Source organism: Peromyscus leucopus, unplaced genomic scaffold (genome assembly GCF_004664715.2).
Source record: "Peromyscus leucopus breed LL Stock unplaced genomic scaffold, UCI_PerLeu_2.1 scaffold_1237, whole genome shotgun sequence".
In the NCBI taxonomy this organism is placed as follows: Eukaryota; Metazoa; Chordata; class Mammalia; order Rodentia; family Cricetidae; genus Peromyscus; species Peromyscus leucopus.
In genome coordinates, this window is record NW_023504377.1 from 1 (window position 1) to 16,447 (window position 16,447).

Sequence of the window (16,447 nt, forward strand, 5' to 3'; positions counted from 1 at the left end):
TAACTCTCTTATGCTCTTTGAGGTGAGAGTTGTGTGTTTCAATAGTCTGACAGCCAAAGGGAGGGTGTCTTAATTATGGGTTTTATTTCTATGAAGAGACACCATGACCATGGCAACTCTTATAAAGGAAAACATTTATTTTGGGTGGCTTGAATACCGTTTCAGAGGTTCAGTCCATTATCATCATGGCAGTGTGCAGGCAGACATGGTGCTGGAGTAGTAGCTGAGAGTCCTATATCTTGCAGGCAACAAGAAGTCGACTGAGACACTGGACAGTATCCTGATCACAGGAAACCCCAAAGCCCACCCCCACAGTGGCACACTTCCTCCAACAAGGCCATACCCACTCCAACAAAGCCACACTTCCTAACAGTGCCACTCCCTATGAGATTATGGGGGCCAATTACATTCATACTACCACATTCCACTCCGCGGCCCCCATAAGCTTGTAACAATATCATAATGCAAAATTCATTAAGTCCAACTTCAAAAGTCCCCTAGTCTATCACATTATCGACAATGTTTAAAGTCTCTTCTGAGATTCATGCAATCTCTTAACTGTAATCCCCTATAAGATAAAAATAAAAAACCAGACCATACTTTTAACATATAATGGCACAGAATATACATTACCATCCCAAAACATAGGGAAGGGAGCATAATGAGGAAATACTGGCCCAAAACAAGACCAAAAACCAGCTGGGCAAATGCCAAACTCTGCATCTCCATGTCTGATGTCAAATTGCTCTTTAGATCTCCAACTCTGTCCAGCTTTGTTGACTGCAACACACTTCTCTTGGGTTGGTTCCATCCCCTGCAGCTCTCCTCAGCAGGTATCCCATGACTTTGGCATCTCTAACATCTTGGGTTCTCAAGGCAATCCAGGCTTCAACTTCACAGCTTCACACAATGGCCTCTCTAGGTCTCCACTCAGGGACACCCCTGACACAAGCCTGGCCTCAGTGGCTTTCTTTGAGAACCGAGGCAAATTCCATAACCTGTTTCTTCTGTCCTTAACTCTAAAGCCAGAACTATGTGTCTGAAGCTGCCAAATTCTGCTGATTATTGGGGCTGGAACATGCCCCCCTAATTCAATTATATCTTCACCAACATTCTGTCCTTCATTGCCTAAGTTTGGCTGTCCTGAAACTTGCTCTGTAGACCAGGTTGGTCTCAAACTCAGAGTTCTGCCAGCCTCTGGCTTCCCAGTGCTGGAATTAAAAGCATGCCCCACCACACCCAGCTCTAAGCTTTTCTTTAGTTTCTTTTCACAAGTTGGAAACTTAGCTGGGTGGAATCTTACCCCGAGCTCACCACTCCCTTTATTCCATTTCTTTTTTTTTCAATTCCTTTTTTTTATTATTATTTTACAATACCATTCAGTTCAACATAATAGCCACAGATTCCCCTGTTCTCCCCCTCTCGTCCCCCCCCCCCCCAGCCCACCCCCCATTCCCACCTCCTCCAGATCAAGGTCTCCCCCGAGGACCGGGGTCGACCTGGTAGACTCAGTCCAGGCAGGTCCAATCTGTTTATCTCCTTGAACACAGGACTTAATTAGCTCCATTCCATTCCCAGGTGCTCTTTTTCTCTTCAAAATTTACAATTTGTAATTTACCTTGCTCAGCTTGCTCCCTTTCATTATAAATCTTTATAAGCATGAAGACTAGTTACCACAGGACAGAGTCTATACTAGGCTGTTTTAAGATTTCCTTTGCCAATGGAATTAATCCAAAACTCTTCACTTTAGCCTCAGGCAGATTCTTCAGACAAGGGCAAAAAGCAGCCACTTTCTTCACCAAAGTATCACAAGAATGATCTCTAGGCAACAAATTAAAATTCTCCTCTGAAACCTTGAGTGAGCACCCGGCAGTTCAAATCACTCTTAGCACCACTGTCTTCCATGCTCCTACTAGTATGGCCCATTTAAGCAGTGCTTAAAGCATTCCACTGTTTTCCTAACCCAAAGTGAGAAAGTCCAAATTCCTCCAAACAAAAGCATTGTCAGGTCTATCACAATACCCCATTCTCTGGTACCATGACCACGGCAACTCTTCTAAAGGAATACATTTAATTGGGCCTGGCTTACAGTTCAGAAGTTCGACACATCATCTTCATGACTGGGGGCATGGTAGCATGCAGGCAGAAGTGGTGTTGCAGTAGTAGCTGAGAGTCCTACATTTTGCAGGCAACAGGAAGTCGACTGAGACACTGGGAGGTATCCTGAGCACAGAAAACCTCAAAGCCCACCCCCACAGTGGCACACTTCCTCCAATGAGGCCACACCCACTCCAACAAAGCCACACCTCCTGATAGTGCTACTCCCTATGAGATTATGGGGTCCAATTACATTCAAACCACCACAGAGGGTCACAGGTACCGTATTTAATCAGGACTATCACAGATGGGACCAGGCCCAGTGACCTTGTATCCCAAACACCTTGTTTTTTTTCCTGCCTTTGTAGGGAGGAAAGCAGGATGTTTTCACAGCATAGCTATTACAGGATGACTACTCCATGGGAAACATTTTTATTAAGGCAGACAGACAAATGTCTGTCTACTGGTGTGCCATGTTTACCCCAATGCCTGTGACCCAGAATGAGGTTCAGGGGAGGGGAATCAAGCTGTGGGAGTAACAGCTCTAGAGGTTCAACTATTGGCTAGAAGTACACATGTGGGAGCAGACTGGCCCCGGGATCTGGCCTGCAAGCTGCTATGAAAAGACTCAGAATAGTCACTCACTTTTTAAGACAGACATCTTTAGGAGGGATTTGGGTCCTCGGACTCACACCCTCATTCTGGCAGCACATCTTGGAGGCTCCAGGTAGCCCCAGCCCAGTGACAAATGTCTTGAGCTACCAGTAGCATCCCCCTGTGGCCTGAGCAGCAAGCTCACAAGAGCAGGTTTGAGCAGAAGGCCTGGTTTAGAATCTTGGTTCTGTTCCCAGGCAGTGGGCTAGTTTCTGGGCTCTGCCCTGGAAGATGGAGGAGTTTCTACTGAAATCCTGCTTCCAGTGAAAGCAAGGGGGAAAATCACATCAGATGCCTGGGGCAGCACTCACAATCAAAGACTAGATATGCCATGTCTTTAGAGACAGTTTACATTTACTTTCTGTTTACAAAGAAGGTGGGAAATCCAGCCTCTCATTTCATCATAAACCAAGAAGCTGCTCACTCTCCAGGAGCCTGGGCACAGTACAGAGGGCTTCTGGGTAGGTCGAGCACTATTCTAGGCTCTGCAAAGTCCCAGGCGTCCTGTGTGAAGACTCACAGTGGAGGCACACAGGGCACTCTTGGTGCTCAAAAGCAGCCATCCAAGGAGGCACACATTCAATTTCTCACACCTACCTACCCAGCCTAGGCTTTATTTCCACTGTTTCCCAAATGAAATGCTACCCCTAGCTTACATCTGTATCCAGTCAAGTCACATTGAACAATGTGGCTTTACTCTAGTTTCCTTGGGGGAAAGAGGGCAAGCATCCTCCTGAGAAGATGTAAGTAGTAAAAATACCTCACATGCTGAGTGCCACAGATCATTCATGATTATTATGGAGACTCAATGCAGCTAAGACCCTCACCTTCCTGGTCTCTCTCCCAATGATCATGTTGTCACCATTTCTGAAGAGACATCTACCTACACATGAGTGCTTCCCCATGGCCTTCACAGAATTCACTCTGAACCTGTGGTCACACAGAAATTTAATGCAGATTTTGGTGGGAATCTTCTGCCGTTTCCTGAGGATAATGTCAACTGAAGATACTGTATGTGCCCAGCTTCTCTCCCTGAGGAGTTGAACACATAGTGTTGTTGTAAATAAGCAGATCCAGGTAGACTTACACGTGTAATTTTATTTAGATGTTACTTGTGATCTATAGTAAGATATACAAACAGATTAAAAATTGTTTGACAGTTTTTAATACCACTTTAGATTCAATTCACAACTGCATTGATAATACTGCAAGATAACAGATACTCTCCTGCATAAAACAAAAAACTCCTTGCTAGTCTTGCTGATACACTCTTTGCAGTCTTTAAGGGATTCAAATGTATCACACATTTCTGTTTAAAATATTACAAAGCTTTCATGACCCTTCCCATCCTGTGCTCATAACAATCCTGATGTGTTAAAAATGCAGGAGGATGACAACACCCATCTTCTAACAGCGTCTTAGTGAATGAGATCTCAGTACCGAAGCTCATGGTTTGTGCGCTCACTTCCCTTCGGCACTGCAGGGACCTGCAGACTCAGACATCTTCTATCCACCACCCACCCATGCATCCACCCACTACCATCCATCCATGCCTCCAACCATTCATGCATCATCTACAGTTGATTCATCTATCTACCACCCATTCATCCACTCACCAATCCACCCACCCATCTATCCATCCATTCACTCATCCACTTACCCACCTACCTATCCTCCGTCCACCCACCCATCCACTGATCCATCCACCCACCTATCATCCATCTACCTACCTACCTACCCACACATCCATCCATCTGCCCTCTCACTCTCCACCCACACCTCCATCTATCCATTCGCCTGAGTCTATATAATGAGAAAAAATATATCAGATGCTCAGCTGAAATACACAGAGAAGACTAAAGCTGGGGACAATTTAAAACAATCTTAAAATCTGTAGCTGTAATTCTAAGCATGAAACTTATAGAAATTAAATATGCTATGAAATTCTGTTCTCCATTTGTTTTAGTAGATATTTTTTAAAAAATGAAAATCAAAAATTTAAACTTTTACTTTTTTCTCTTTTGTAAAGTATTGTATTTAGAAGCATCTTGGATTTAAATTTTAGACTAAATCAAATTTGCTGAAAAGATACTCTAAAAATGATCTAAATCGGATTTTAGCCATTTTCCATTCTTTTAAAGCTTACATAATACATTGGGCAAAAGCTTCTCACTAGCTATAAAAACAAACTAAAACTCACTGGTTGATGAAACTACAGGACAACCAACAACTGATAAGCTCATGAATATTTATGAATAAAGTGCCACTAACATCACTATGATATGCAATCAGTAAAAGAAATCCTGGCAATGGCTAGTAGCTTTATGTATTTCCTCCACCCTGAGAGCATAAGGACCCTACCAAATGAAGGAGTGCAGCCAGTGTGAGTCTGGAGTTCCACAGGGCACACGGACAACAGAGGCTAACCGCTGTCAGCATAACAAAAGACTCAAGACGTCCCAGTCCTGAGGGTAATGTCGACATGGTAGGTCTCAGTGCCGGAAAAACAGAAACGAGAAAGAAACAGAAAAGCTTCTTACAGCCACCACTATGATCGTGAGTCACAGCGATGGCCACGTCTGCACAGGCTCCAGGGTGATCACTCAAGTGCATGCCAGTCCCTCGGCAGCACCGGGACACATGCCAAAGCAGGACATAAGTCGGGGCTGTAGATGGGCTTTAGTGTCAGATCCGATGTGACTAGAACCTTACAGGTGTCCACTCACACAGAGGGTGACAGGGCAGCTGGGGGATGTCCCCAAACCCGTGAGCAAAAATCACTTGCTATTACCCCACTGACATTCCACATCGACTGACGCAACTGCGCCCCAGATCTAGATTCTTCTTTTCATCAAAAGTGAGCTTATACTATTGGCTGCGGTCCATCTGAAGTGTGCACCTAGAGAGCCCTGGGGACTCAGCATCCCAGCATGTGTGTGAGGTCCTATGTAACCCAAGCATGGGGACACCCAGTGACTTATTTAAATGAGCAGCTGTCCTTCCAGAAGAGCAAAGGAGACACTGTCCTCCTGCAGTTAAGCTCCTGCCTACGCCGGGGACCAGACAACAGAGGGGAAGTCAGGGTTCTCTGCCTTGGCAACCGGCTGGATCCAGTTTATCTTGTGAGGTACTTTTTAAAATTAAAATGTGCCAACAACATGAGAGAAGAGTACTGTGCTTCAGGTGAAGGCCCTGTTTGAGAGACTGAGTGTGAATCCAGCCACAGCACCGTGGGTTGTGAACAGCTGGCGGCATTTCTCAGCTAAACCCCAGCTCCTAAGATTCTGAACAAGTGAGGTGAGGTGCTGAATTTTGCTCCCTCCCTGGTGAACAGAGGGGCAGGGATCCCAGGAAGTGAAATGTGTAGGTCTCATCTGCACTGGGTGGAGGAGGAGGAGGAGGAGGAGGAGGGGACCAGATGTGTTGTCAGGTAAGCTCTTCAGACTCTGGGCAGCTCGCACCTGGCCTGCCTAACTGGTGTCCACACTATCAGGGCTGGCCCCTACAGTGAGCTCCATTTGCAACGCTGTACAAAAGTCACTCGCGGGCACTTTCCACATGCACACCCAGAGGGGCCCCTGCTTGTCAAGGGAGCCCCCGGTTGTGGTGCAAAGGTAGCAGAGAGCAACAGAGCAGACAAGGAAAGCAGAGCAGGCCCTTCATTCGAAGGCCGCCAGGCCAAGAGTCCAAACGGAGAGACGTCTCCTTCTGACTTGCTAAACCTCCCCCTCCAGAACCAAGTCCGTCTGGAAACCACCCTGCGAAGGAAAGAAACGGGAAAGCAGTATCGCCGACTGGTCGGAAGACATCACCGTGACACACAGGCATTCATCTTGCGAAGACCTGACACTGGGCAGCTCCACAGACACACGGCAAGTCTGCCGAATCAGGATGCACAAGAGCGAGGCTCTCACGGCCGAGAGGGAAGCGAGATGCTACTTCAGGACTATGCACTAGTTACAGCGTGTCTCCTGGTGTGCAGCACGGAGTGCTGTGTTTAGTGGCACTTAAGTATTACACAGTAAATACTCAACAGATCCAGAAGGATGTGCAGAAGCAATAGCACACTGTTAATACAAAAGTTACTAAAGCTACAGGGTAATACCACTATGTGGGTGCAGAGATCACACGCGCTCCTAACACACTTCCATACAGTGCCCTGGCTGTCCCCCTGCCGCCGGCCCTGTGCCGGCTCCATGCCGCCCGCCCCTGCGATTCAGTCCGACCAGTCGTTCTCGTCAAACTCAGAGTCGTCATCTGAGTCGCTGTACTCCACAGCGATGCGTCTGGACAAGATGGTGGCCACGTCGTTCCCGACAGGCTCCCGCTTGGCTTCCTGCTCACGCTGCTCCTGCACCTTCTTCAACTGGATTCCTGAAAACACAGTGGGGAGAGAATCAGTCTCTCTGCTTGTTCCCGGTGAAGGAAAACCAAACAGGTTTCTACTGAGTTCACAAATACGAGGTGGTGGCCATCTGCAGGTGGAAAGAATGTGTGCGCTAAGTCTGCAGGGACGGACACAAAACACAACCTTCTGCACAGCTGGGTTGTAACACAATATGCAGGGGATTTGACTTGGACCACTTTATTTTAAACCTTTCTCTTTGACAGAATTTCAGATTTATGAGCTAGCTATGAAACCAGGAGAAAAATATTCCTGTATTATTTGCCCTGGCAATGTTGGAGCAAGCTTTCCCAATCTGTCACACACAAACATACAGACATAGACACAGACAGACAGACAGACACACACACACACACACACAAATACACATGTACTTTTCTCTAGACTGTTCAGGAGTTACATGGGACATAGATGTTCCTATATTACTAAAATACTTCACATGTTCGTTCCTGAAGGAAACTTGAAAACCAGAAGTCACCATAGACAAACCCTGTTACTATTTCCTTACAAATATTATTCAAATGCCATCACTAAAGCCAATCTACTGGGGCATTTTCCCTGACTCAGGAGCCAACCATCCTGACCCATTTGCTCCCATTTCTGGTAAACCTTAACCTGGACAGTGCTTCGATTTTTATATTTACAAGCTTTGCATCTGTAGAGAACGGATATAGTCTTTTGGAGCATGGCAGTCTCTGGTTACGGACTCACTAGACTGGCCACGGGTATACAAAAGCACATCTAATACTCTCTTCCTGTGACTGGAAAGTTGACCTCCCTTAAGGTATTCTGGCTTTCAGACTTCATCTCTTGACAAACTGAAGTTTATCAATGATGTTCAAAGTACTTGGAGGAATCTTTGAGTGGCAGGTGTGTGTGTGTGTGTGTGTGTGTGTGTGTGTGTGTGTGTGTGTGTGTGTGTGTACACACTGTCCTGATTCAGTGAGCTCAGGCCGAGGCAGCTGCATCATAGCTCTGTCAGGGATGTTACAACACTGGAGTTCTAGGGTTGCAGACCAGCAACTGTTCTCGGTTGTTTTCAGCTGAGACAAGCAAACTATAGTCAGGAGGCATATGGTTCCCTAAGGCTCAAGAAGCTCTCTGAATACTCCACAGCCTGTTGCTGCGCTGGCCACCCTGGGCTTTCACTGGTTAAGGATGAATGGTACTGCACACAGGTCTTCCTGTGAGGCTCTGGGGCAGTCAAACAGGCCAGGAGCCAGGCTGCCTCTACTGAGTGTACATCATACACATGATGCCTCTCCTGTGTTGGGCCGGTGGTGAGGGCAGGACTTTTGCTGGCACAATCTGTACGCTGCTGAATAAATGCTGGAAGCCACTGGCTCGGCACATCGAGCTTCTCTGATGAGTCCAGAGTAAACTTAGATTTGTTTAAAATGAAACCACTGCTGACTGCTTACTTTCTTCCATTTTATTCTTGTGGTACAAAGTGGAGAAAGGTCCTATTACTTAATCTATCATGTGATGTCTAATTTCTGGTTTCTTGTCAAGTATACCTTTCCTGAATTTTTAACTTTTTATTATAATGTGTTTCCACGCTACCTGTAAAAGAATCCCAACTTATTAACAAAGTAACAAATGACAGAAGGTACAGTTATCTTCTGAGGCAGTGTAGCTGACTGAACCCAAGCTGTGTCTTCCAAAAGGGAGACTGTGACATGAGGTGTGTACTCACCCATCCGGATGGCAGCCAGGAGGTCACTTCTTGCATCACTTATGGGTGGCTGTGCAGGTTCGGGGCGCTTTCCCTCAGCCACGGGGGGACCATGCAGAGGAGAGGATGAGAGAGAAGAGGGGCCAGGAGGGCCAGGGGGAGGAGGTGGGGGGCCTGGAGGCGGTGGTGCTGTGGCCAGGAGCCCAGTGGAGGGCTGGTGAGAAGGGGCAGGGTACGTGGAACCAACAGAGGCAGGGAGTGGGGGGTGCGCGGGGATCTGGAGAGGGCTGACGAAGGCAGTTTGTGCTGAAGGAATCATGGGTGGAGGGGGAGGTGGTGGTGGTCCTGAGGGGTTGTAGTATTCAATTATCTGTGCTGGAAGCATCCTAAGGAACAATAACATACAGTCACTCAAGTGACCAGGGAGGGTCACATCATCCTCGTTCTAATAGAGAGGATCCTTTCAGACACAGTGCATGCTGCCACCAGCTGGAGAGAGTCACTGCAGGGCACATGTGTCCACTCTGAGAGTCAGTTTCTTCCAGTCTTACATGATTCATCACGACAATGAAGAACCCACTGAAAGGACCTAACACAACCATTTGAAGAGCGTGGTGACTTCTGTGGATGGCTACACACAAGGCAGAAAAAGGCTAGTGCCCTTTCCATCCTGGGTTCTCAAAGATGCTGTGCAGCTGCTTACCTCATCTTATGAGGCCTCTGAGACCCAGGAGACAGGGGTTGGAAGGATGCTGCCTTCTCTGACCCCGTTCGATGAGAATCCTCAGAGTTAAGAGCCCAGCAGCATGTCAAACAACCCAAGAGATGGGGCAATGGTTTCCAAAACCAAAGGCTCTCCAAGTGTCTGATATAGTGGCCTTAAAACACATTCTAGTAACCCCAGCTTAGCCAAGGCCTAAGGATAGGGGACACCCAGACCCATGTGGTCTCCTCTTTCAGGCCGTGGGTATGATTAGAAAGCAAGGCTGGCACTTGGATGGAGAAGACACATTGTTATATTCAACTTTCCTGGGTGCAGACACCAGGGAGCATTTTAAAGACTAAGTGTAAAAGAGCTAAAGGCAACCTACCAAAATAAAGGGGAGGGGTGCAAATGAACTCACACATGGTCAGGAAGAGTCTGTACACAGTGGAGGCATCAACAGAGCAGAAAACAAGAGGGTGTAGGGCACAATGCTCCAGGAGCCCAGAGGCCGGGAAAGGGGTCACAGGATGCATGGTGGAGAGTGATGTTACATGTTTTCACTGTCCATGACCAGCACGGCCTCAGAAACACGAGGGTGTGGACAGGTTCACAAGTAAGCATTTTACCCTTTATCGATGCCTTGGCTTAGTCAGTATGTGAGCAGGGGACCAGGGGAACACACACACACACACACACACACACACACACACACACACACACACACATACACGCTGTTCATCTGAGATGTGGCTACAAAAGGAGATGGCCAGAGGCAGGCTTCGCCACCTATTTTATTTGACATGAACTCTGCCAACCCCAACACTCCGCCCATTCATTCGTGTCTATAGTCTATGTGATAAAATTCTGCCAAGACACAAATTCAAGAGCAACAAGAAACAAGAGCAGCAACTTACCCATAGTCGGCTGGAGTCACTGATGTAGAAGTCTGGGACCCCTCTGGGGCCTGGGGAGGAGGTGGGGGCGGTGGCTGCTGAGGTCTGTTCAGGGCCATGTGCCTGGCCGAGGCAGATGAGGGTCGGTACTCATGCTCGGCGCCTTGGTTTGCAGTGCCATGCAGTGGTGTGTCGCCTGCTGTGCCGGAAGGTGCCACGGGCTGTGGCTGCAGAGAGTGGCTGGGAGTAGCAGGGTAAGAGTAATCGGTGATGTCGGATGCGTGAGACCTGATTTCGGAGGGAAGGGGGTGAGAAAAATGGAAGTTTTAAAAATGTCCCCTAAGAGGTAGATGCATATCTACGAATAGCAACATTGTCAGTAGACAAGGATGAGACATTTGTTTCTTTTACGATCAGCTAGGCCCAGCCCCAAGAGAGCTTCCAAGGACAGCACAATTATTTCAGCAGCAAGCCCCAGTGTTACATGGATTCAGAGTTGAAGCTTTGATAAGTCAGACCAGTAAGTGGGGACCAGCGGAGCCTCATTTCCACAGTATTCCATGTATTTCCTTATGAAGACAATGCTATACGTCAAACCCCATTTCACTGACAAACAATATCTCAGACTGACAGAGAACTTCAGAGGCAATAAAATATGGCAGCGTATAATTAGACGGCAGGTGAACTGGATACATGTTAACAACGGCAGGAAGAGAAAGTAGGGCCCAGAGTTCAACAGTGAGCAGCACTTGTCTTAAATGGCAGAACTATATTAAACCCAAGAAGGAGAAGCAGCATTGACAGGTCTCCTGGGCTGTGAGCGCGCCGCCACAACAGAGCTCTAAAAGGGAAGGAGACCTTGAGTTAGTTAGTGAGCAGTTTGGAAGGGGCTGATGGCGGGCATCCCGCACAGCCTGGCAGGAGGGTGAGCTGGCATGTGCAGCAGCCACAAGCATGTTAATAGGGGGCACACGCTCTCGCCTGAGTTACAGGACAGGGAGTAGGGCTGCACATCCTCTATGACGCTGAAGCAGGGCTCGACCTCGGGCTGGGGATCCAAGACAGCGACCCGACGCACCCTCTGGGCCTGCTGTCTTCCTCCGCGCCGCTCCCGCCTGCTCCAGCCTCCTCGCGTCACTCATGAATTCAATGCCCATTTTCCTCCTCTCCCACTCTTCTCGCCTCGTTCTGACTTTTCTCACATATACTTGTTGGTTCCTGTTAGGGTTCAGCTTGTGCTTCTCTCTCTGAGGGGAGACAGGTAAACACACACTGGGGATGTAGAGGGAGCAGGATGAAGACACAAACTCATGTCTGTCTCTGGGACTTCTGTGGGTAGCTTTCCCCAAGCGGAGCACAGACATGTCAGAAGAATCTCTCCTCCCCACTGTCCCCTAACTACAGCACGAGAATTAATAGCTTATTTCTCTCCCCTGTCTGTGAGTTGTGGTCTAGATGATGATATGCTTGTGAAGATGTCTGGTCCACTCTTCCAACCACTAGCAAATGAGCTCCAGTATTTTAGGGGCAGAGGCTATCTGTCCTGTACTCGGGTTCAGTGCATTTCAAAAGTATAAAAGCTCTAAAACTATGGGGTCGGTGAAAACATCCACACTCTGCTAAGTAACTAGATCACTGACGTGTCACTTTCTAAAGGAAACAGTCACCCAGCACAGCGTGGAGTGTCTCCAGGGAGACACAAGCCAGGACACAACACGTTCTATGGTACAAATGAGAATGCCATTCTTGGAAAACAGATTTGAGAAACAGCGAAAAGGAGCCACGACAAAGGAGGTGAGCAGATAGAGACCGAGGTGACACACAGGTGATTTCCACAGGACGGGACTCCGAGGAAGGTGAGAACAGGAGAAGCAGAGGGTGATCAGGGAAGAGCAAAGGGCCAGGGCACAGAAGGTTGCCAGCAGCCTGTGTGTGTGTGTGGGGGGGGGGGGGGCTCAGAGGACGCTGGCTGAGTGAGCAGGCAGAAGCTGCCGTGAGGCACACCGCCGATGTGGTGATGAGGGGTGTGATCCTGGGGCTCTGCAATGGTCCGTCTTCGTGTGTTGCAGCAGAGAGAGCTGGCGGGTTAAGATAAAGGGGCAGGAAGGGGGCTGTTCACCTAGTGGGAGAATCCCATCAATCCCCAGGGTTTGTAGAGGCAGGTGGGCAGAGCCACAGCACTAAAGCATGGCTCAGAACTAGATGGCAGAAACTAAGGCAGGCTGGATGTGGAGGTGTACGGATTTCTGACTACAGAGAATATTCCATCAACTGCGCATCCGAAACTCACAGCTGGAGACAAGCCATGCCTAGCATCTGTAAGGAGAGGGCAGAACTTGAGTTTAGTTCACCTGGACTGTGTGAGCTAAAACACTTTATATATACAACTGCCTTGTACACACACCATGAAACTGGAGATTAAACTTTCCTTGGTATCTTTAATATACACACGAGAGGAGGCTGCACCACTAAAAACCATGCTTTTATCAAATAATATTAAAAAATACAATATTTTTAAGATGTCAAAGAGCTAGGTATGGTGGCGCACGCCTTTAATCCCAGTACTTGGGAGGCTGAGGCAGATGGATCTCTGTGTGTTTGAGGTCTACATCTTGAGTTCCAGGGCACCCAGGGCTACACAGTGAGACCCTGTGTCAAAAACAAACAAACAAACAAACAAACAAACTCCCTCAAAAAAAAAAACAGTAAAAGTAGTCAAGGGAAAATGATGTACGGCTTGATTCCAATTTTGTAAAGATAAAAATCCCACACATAGGCACAGAAAAAGACCAAAGACAGATACCATAAAACGCAGATGGTGTCTCTGGATGATGTCATGATGAGTATTTAATTTTAATTTCTTTCTGTAATATCCAGATTATAAGTATGTTTTATTTCATAATAAGAAAAAGTTAGGGCTGGAGTGGTAGATGGCTCATCAGTTAAACATACTTGCTGCTCTTGCAGAGGACCCAGGTTTGATTTCCACACTCACATAGAGTTAAAAACCATCTGTAACTCCAATTCTAGGGGATCTGACACCCTCTTCTGGCCTCTGCAGGAACTGCACTCACACACCCAATGTCACGTACAAATACACACAAATAACTGAAAAGAAAATAAACATTTTCTTAAAAAGAGAAAAGGCTATAGTTTTAATAAAATAAGACAAACTTTCCAAATTAATTCAAGGAGTTCTGTCTAAGACCAATGATGAACTGTGATCTGTTTATTAGTAAGTTAGTTATGTATGCCATGTTACATAAGTCATGGGAAAGAGAATGAGAAAAAAGCAAGTTTTGACGAAGTGATCCACCTCGCTCTGGTTTTGTACGCTGAGAGAAATGAAACCTTATCTAGGCCATGTGAGCATACAAGCAAAGTATCAAATGATTCCAACGGCCGTCATCATCATGCCAGGCGTGGAACAAGCTCATCTGAGATGGTGCATGAGAAGCATTCCACCGAGGGGTTAAACAAATCCCAAGGTTTCCATCTGCATGTGTTTAAATTAGCACACATATGGAGCGAACATGGGTATGTGCTTTGTGTGACAAAATTAAAATCCCAACTAAGCTTTTGTCAAAACAACAAATGGACACCAGTGGACGCTTGGGTCCCTGTATCCCTCACCTTAGGAGCAGAGCCGTAATATCAATAACCAGCAATAACGTTCAGTTGTGAGGCTGGAACCCAGAGCTCCCAGAGTTCTCTGAATGCTTAAGGTAGCAGGTGTACAGGAAGATTACCTGGGGTGTGCCTTTTCAGAGCTCACAGGCCTGGGCAGGAAGCAATATCAAACACCCTGCAATCACTAAACTTTTCTCCTAGCAAACACCCACCTATTCCTTGGGTAGGTGGAGGCTGCTCTAAACTCTGAGGTTTAAAAGGTGAAAAGAAGAAAGAACCAGAAGTACGAGGTGTATACTTGATTTCTTGCTATTTTTGACATTTTCTTGGATAAATTCTTGGCGTTTTGTTTATTTGTTATTATTTTAAAGACAGAGTGTCATGTATCCCAGGATGGCCTCAAGTATGTAGCCCAGGATGACCCTGGTTTTCTGATATTCTGCTTCCACCTCTGAGCGTTAGGATCAGAGGCATATGCCACCACGCTGGGCTTATGGAAACTCCAGGCTTCACACCCAGGCTTCATACATGCCAGCCGACCACTGTTCCAACTGAGCTGTACACCCAGCTTGAATTCTAACTTGTAAATGCTGAGGACTGGAAGTCCACACAAACAGATCATGACGAGTCAATAAAACATAACAAGACATTAAATCAAAGTTAAAACAGGCTGGTCAGCCACCCGGTAAGTCTCCTTGTGACCTCATGACTTCACTGTCTGCACCTGCAAGAAATATTCTTACTCGGGTCTGTCAATTTTGAAAAGAAAACTCGGCAGGAAGTCCTCCTGAAATGAGAGCATGGAAGTGAGTTATCTGGAGTGAGACACCAGGCCTCTGTTGTCTGTGTCTTCTTCAAACCAAGGTCTCCCTGGGTGACTGCTACCACCCATGATCATACTAACACGATCGCATCCTTGTGAGATGACAAGGAGCGAAGGAAATTCAACATTCACATTCAAGCAGTAAGGTACAACTAAGCAAAATTAGAGTCACTGACAGTCACCCAAGTTCAGGATCCACATTAAAACTCCTCTTTCCAGATTAACCCCAGAGCAAACTTCAATTGAAAAGCATGCAAAATAACCCAACCCCAAACAGCACTGCTTAAAGCATTATTTTGAAAACAAAATATAGACGTCATTTTTAAGGACATAGTGGGGCCCATAGAAACCCAAAATACCGGGGCTCAGACATGGGGAGGGGTCCATGACACGCACACACCTAGTATCTGGGGACAGAGATCCCTCGGAGGATGCTCCGTGGTGCACACTCTGAGACAACCTGTTGTCGGGCCTAAGCTCTTTGTCATACGCCATCATACTCCACTCCTGGCGCCTGTTTCTGGCTTTTCTAACCTTTTTCACCTCACGGGTGGTGCCATCTACACGTTTTTGCTCCTGATGTCCAGGAAAAGAGAGCAAGCATGCCAAGACAGAAGGGAAGGAAAACAGCAGGTTAGATGCAGTTAAATGCACAGAAAACAAGCCTGGTGCATACACAGAGGCATTTCCATCCTGCTCATACCCGACTGTGAGGAAATCCTAACACAGCAAATGCCTCGGGCTCACCAGGTCCATCAGAATCAAGTGGATCTCTAAAGAAACAAGAGGCTCGCTCTCACCCCCACCATAGCACTTACCTCCGCCTTCGGGACAGGACTCTTGCTTGCTAGGGTTATGGCATACTCACACCTAGATCTGCATTGCCCATGCATCTGGTAAAACCATTCATAAAAATCACTTCTCTCATTGACACACTTTGATCATGCGCGCGCGTGTACACACACACACACACACACACACACACACACACACACACAGAGCTAAAACTTACCTGTTCATACACAAAGCCATTCTTACACCTGTCCTGTTTGTCATAAGGCACATTCAATGCTCACTGTGGTCCCATGCAAGCCCCTCCTCCAAGGTGAGACCCTCTTTGTGCATCTACACATCTGCCCCTTTTCTTACACAAGCATTTATGATCTTTCTTGACAAAGGTTGTCTTTCCCCCCCACCCCCTGCCGCCCACACACACTACCCCTTATGGACCTCACCACACTGTTTCACCGTTACAGGAAACATACACTCAGTGAATGCTGGCTGAATGATCAAAGCCACACACCATGCCTCAAGCACAGGCATGTCCCAGGGAACATGCTCAGCATTCAGGCACTGTTGACACAGATGGCAAACACACACACACACTCACACACACTCACACACAGTTTCTATCCTAATGGAGCTTGTTCTCCAGAAGGGGAAGGCTGAAAGCTGGCATAAACAAGTGTCTTTATAGAATGTGGTAAAACATAAATGTATCTATATTTTAAAATGTGATATATTTTATACACAACTCTATATTAGACATGCATATTATATATTC

The 16,447-nt window shown here is 47.0% G+C and overlaps 1 protein-coding gene across 1 annotated transcript; it reads right to left on the reverse strand.

Annotated features, from left to right (window-relative positions):
* Window positions 1-3,829: 3,829 nt before the first annotated feature.
* On the reverse strand, window positions 3,830-16,080 carry LOC114687406 (wiskott-Aldrich syndrome protein family member 3). The gene is made up of 4 exons (XM_037201723.1): window positions 15,284-16,080; window positions 10,452-10,718; window positions 8,853-9,217; window positions 3,830-7,125 (listed from the first exon to the last, which is right to left on the reverse strand). The coding sequence occupies exons 1-4, from the start codon at window positions 15,379-15,381 to the stop codon at window positions 6,968-6,970; spliced, it is 888 nt and encodes a 295-aa protein (XP_037057618.1). The 5' UTR covers window positions 15,382-16,080; the 3' UTR covers window positions 3,830-6,967.
* Between the last annotated feature and the right edge of the window lie 367 nt (window positions 16,081-16,447).

Excerpts from the sequence above, each read along its gene's own strand:
- LOC114687406 (XM_037201723.1), bottom strand. The coding sequence starts at position 15,381 with ATGATGGCGTATGACAAAGAGCTTAGGCCCGACAACAGGTTGTCTCAG. Across the intron at positions 10,719-15,283 it reads TCTCTGTCCCCAGATACTAG|GTCTCACGCATCCGACATCA; the intron begins GTGTGTGCGTGT and ends CTCCGAAATCAG. Across the intron at positions 9,218-10,451 it reads GTGACTCCAGCCGACTATGG|GATGCTTCCAGCACAGATAA; the intron begins GTAAGTTGCTGC and ends ATTGTTCCTTAG.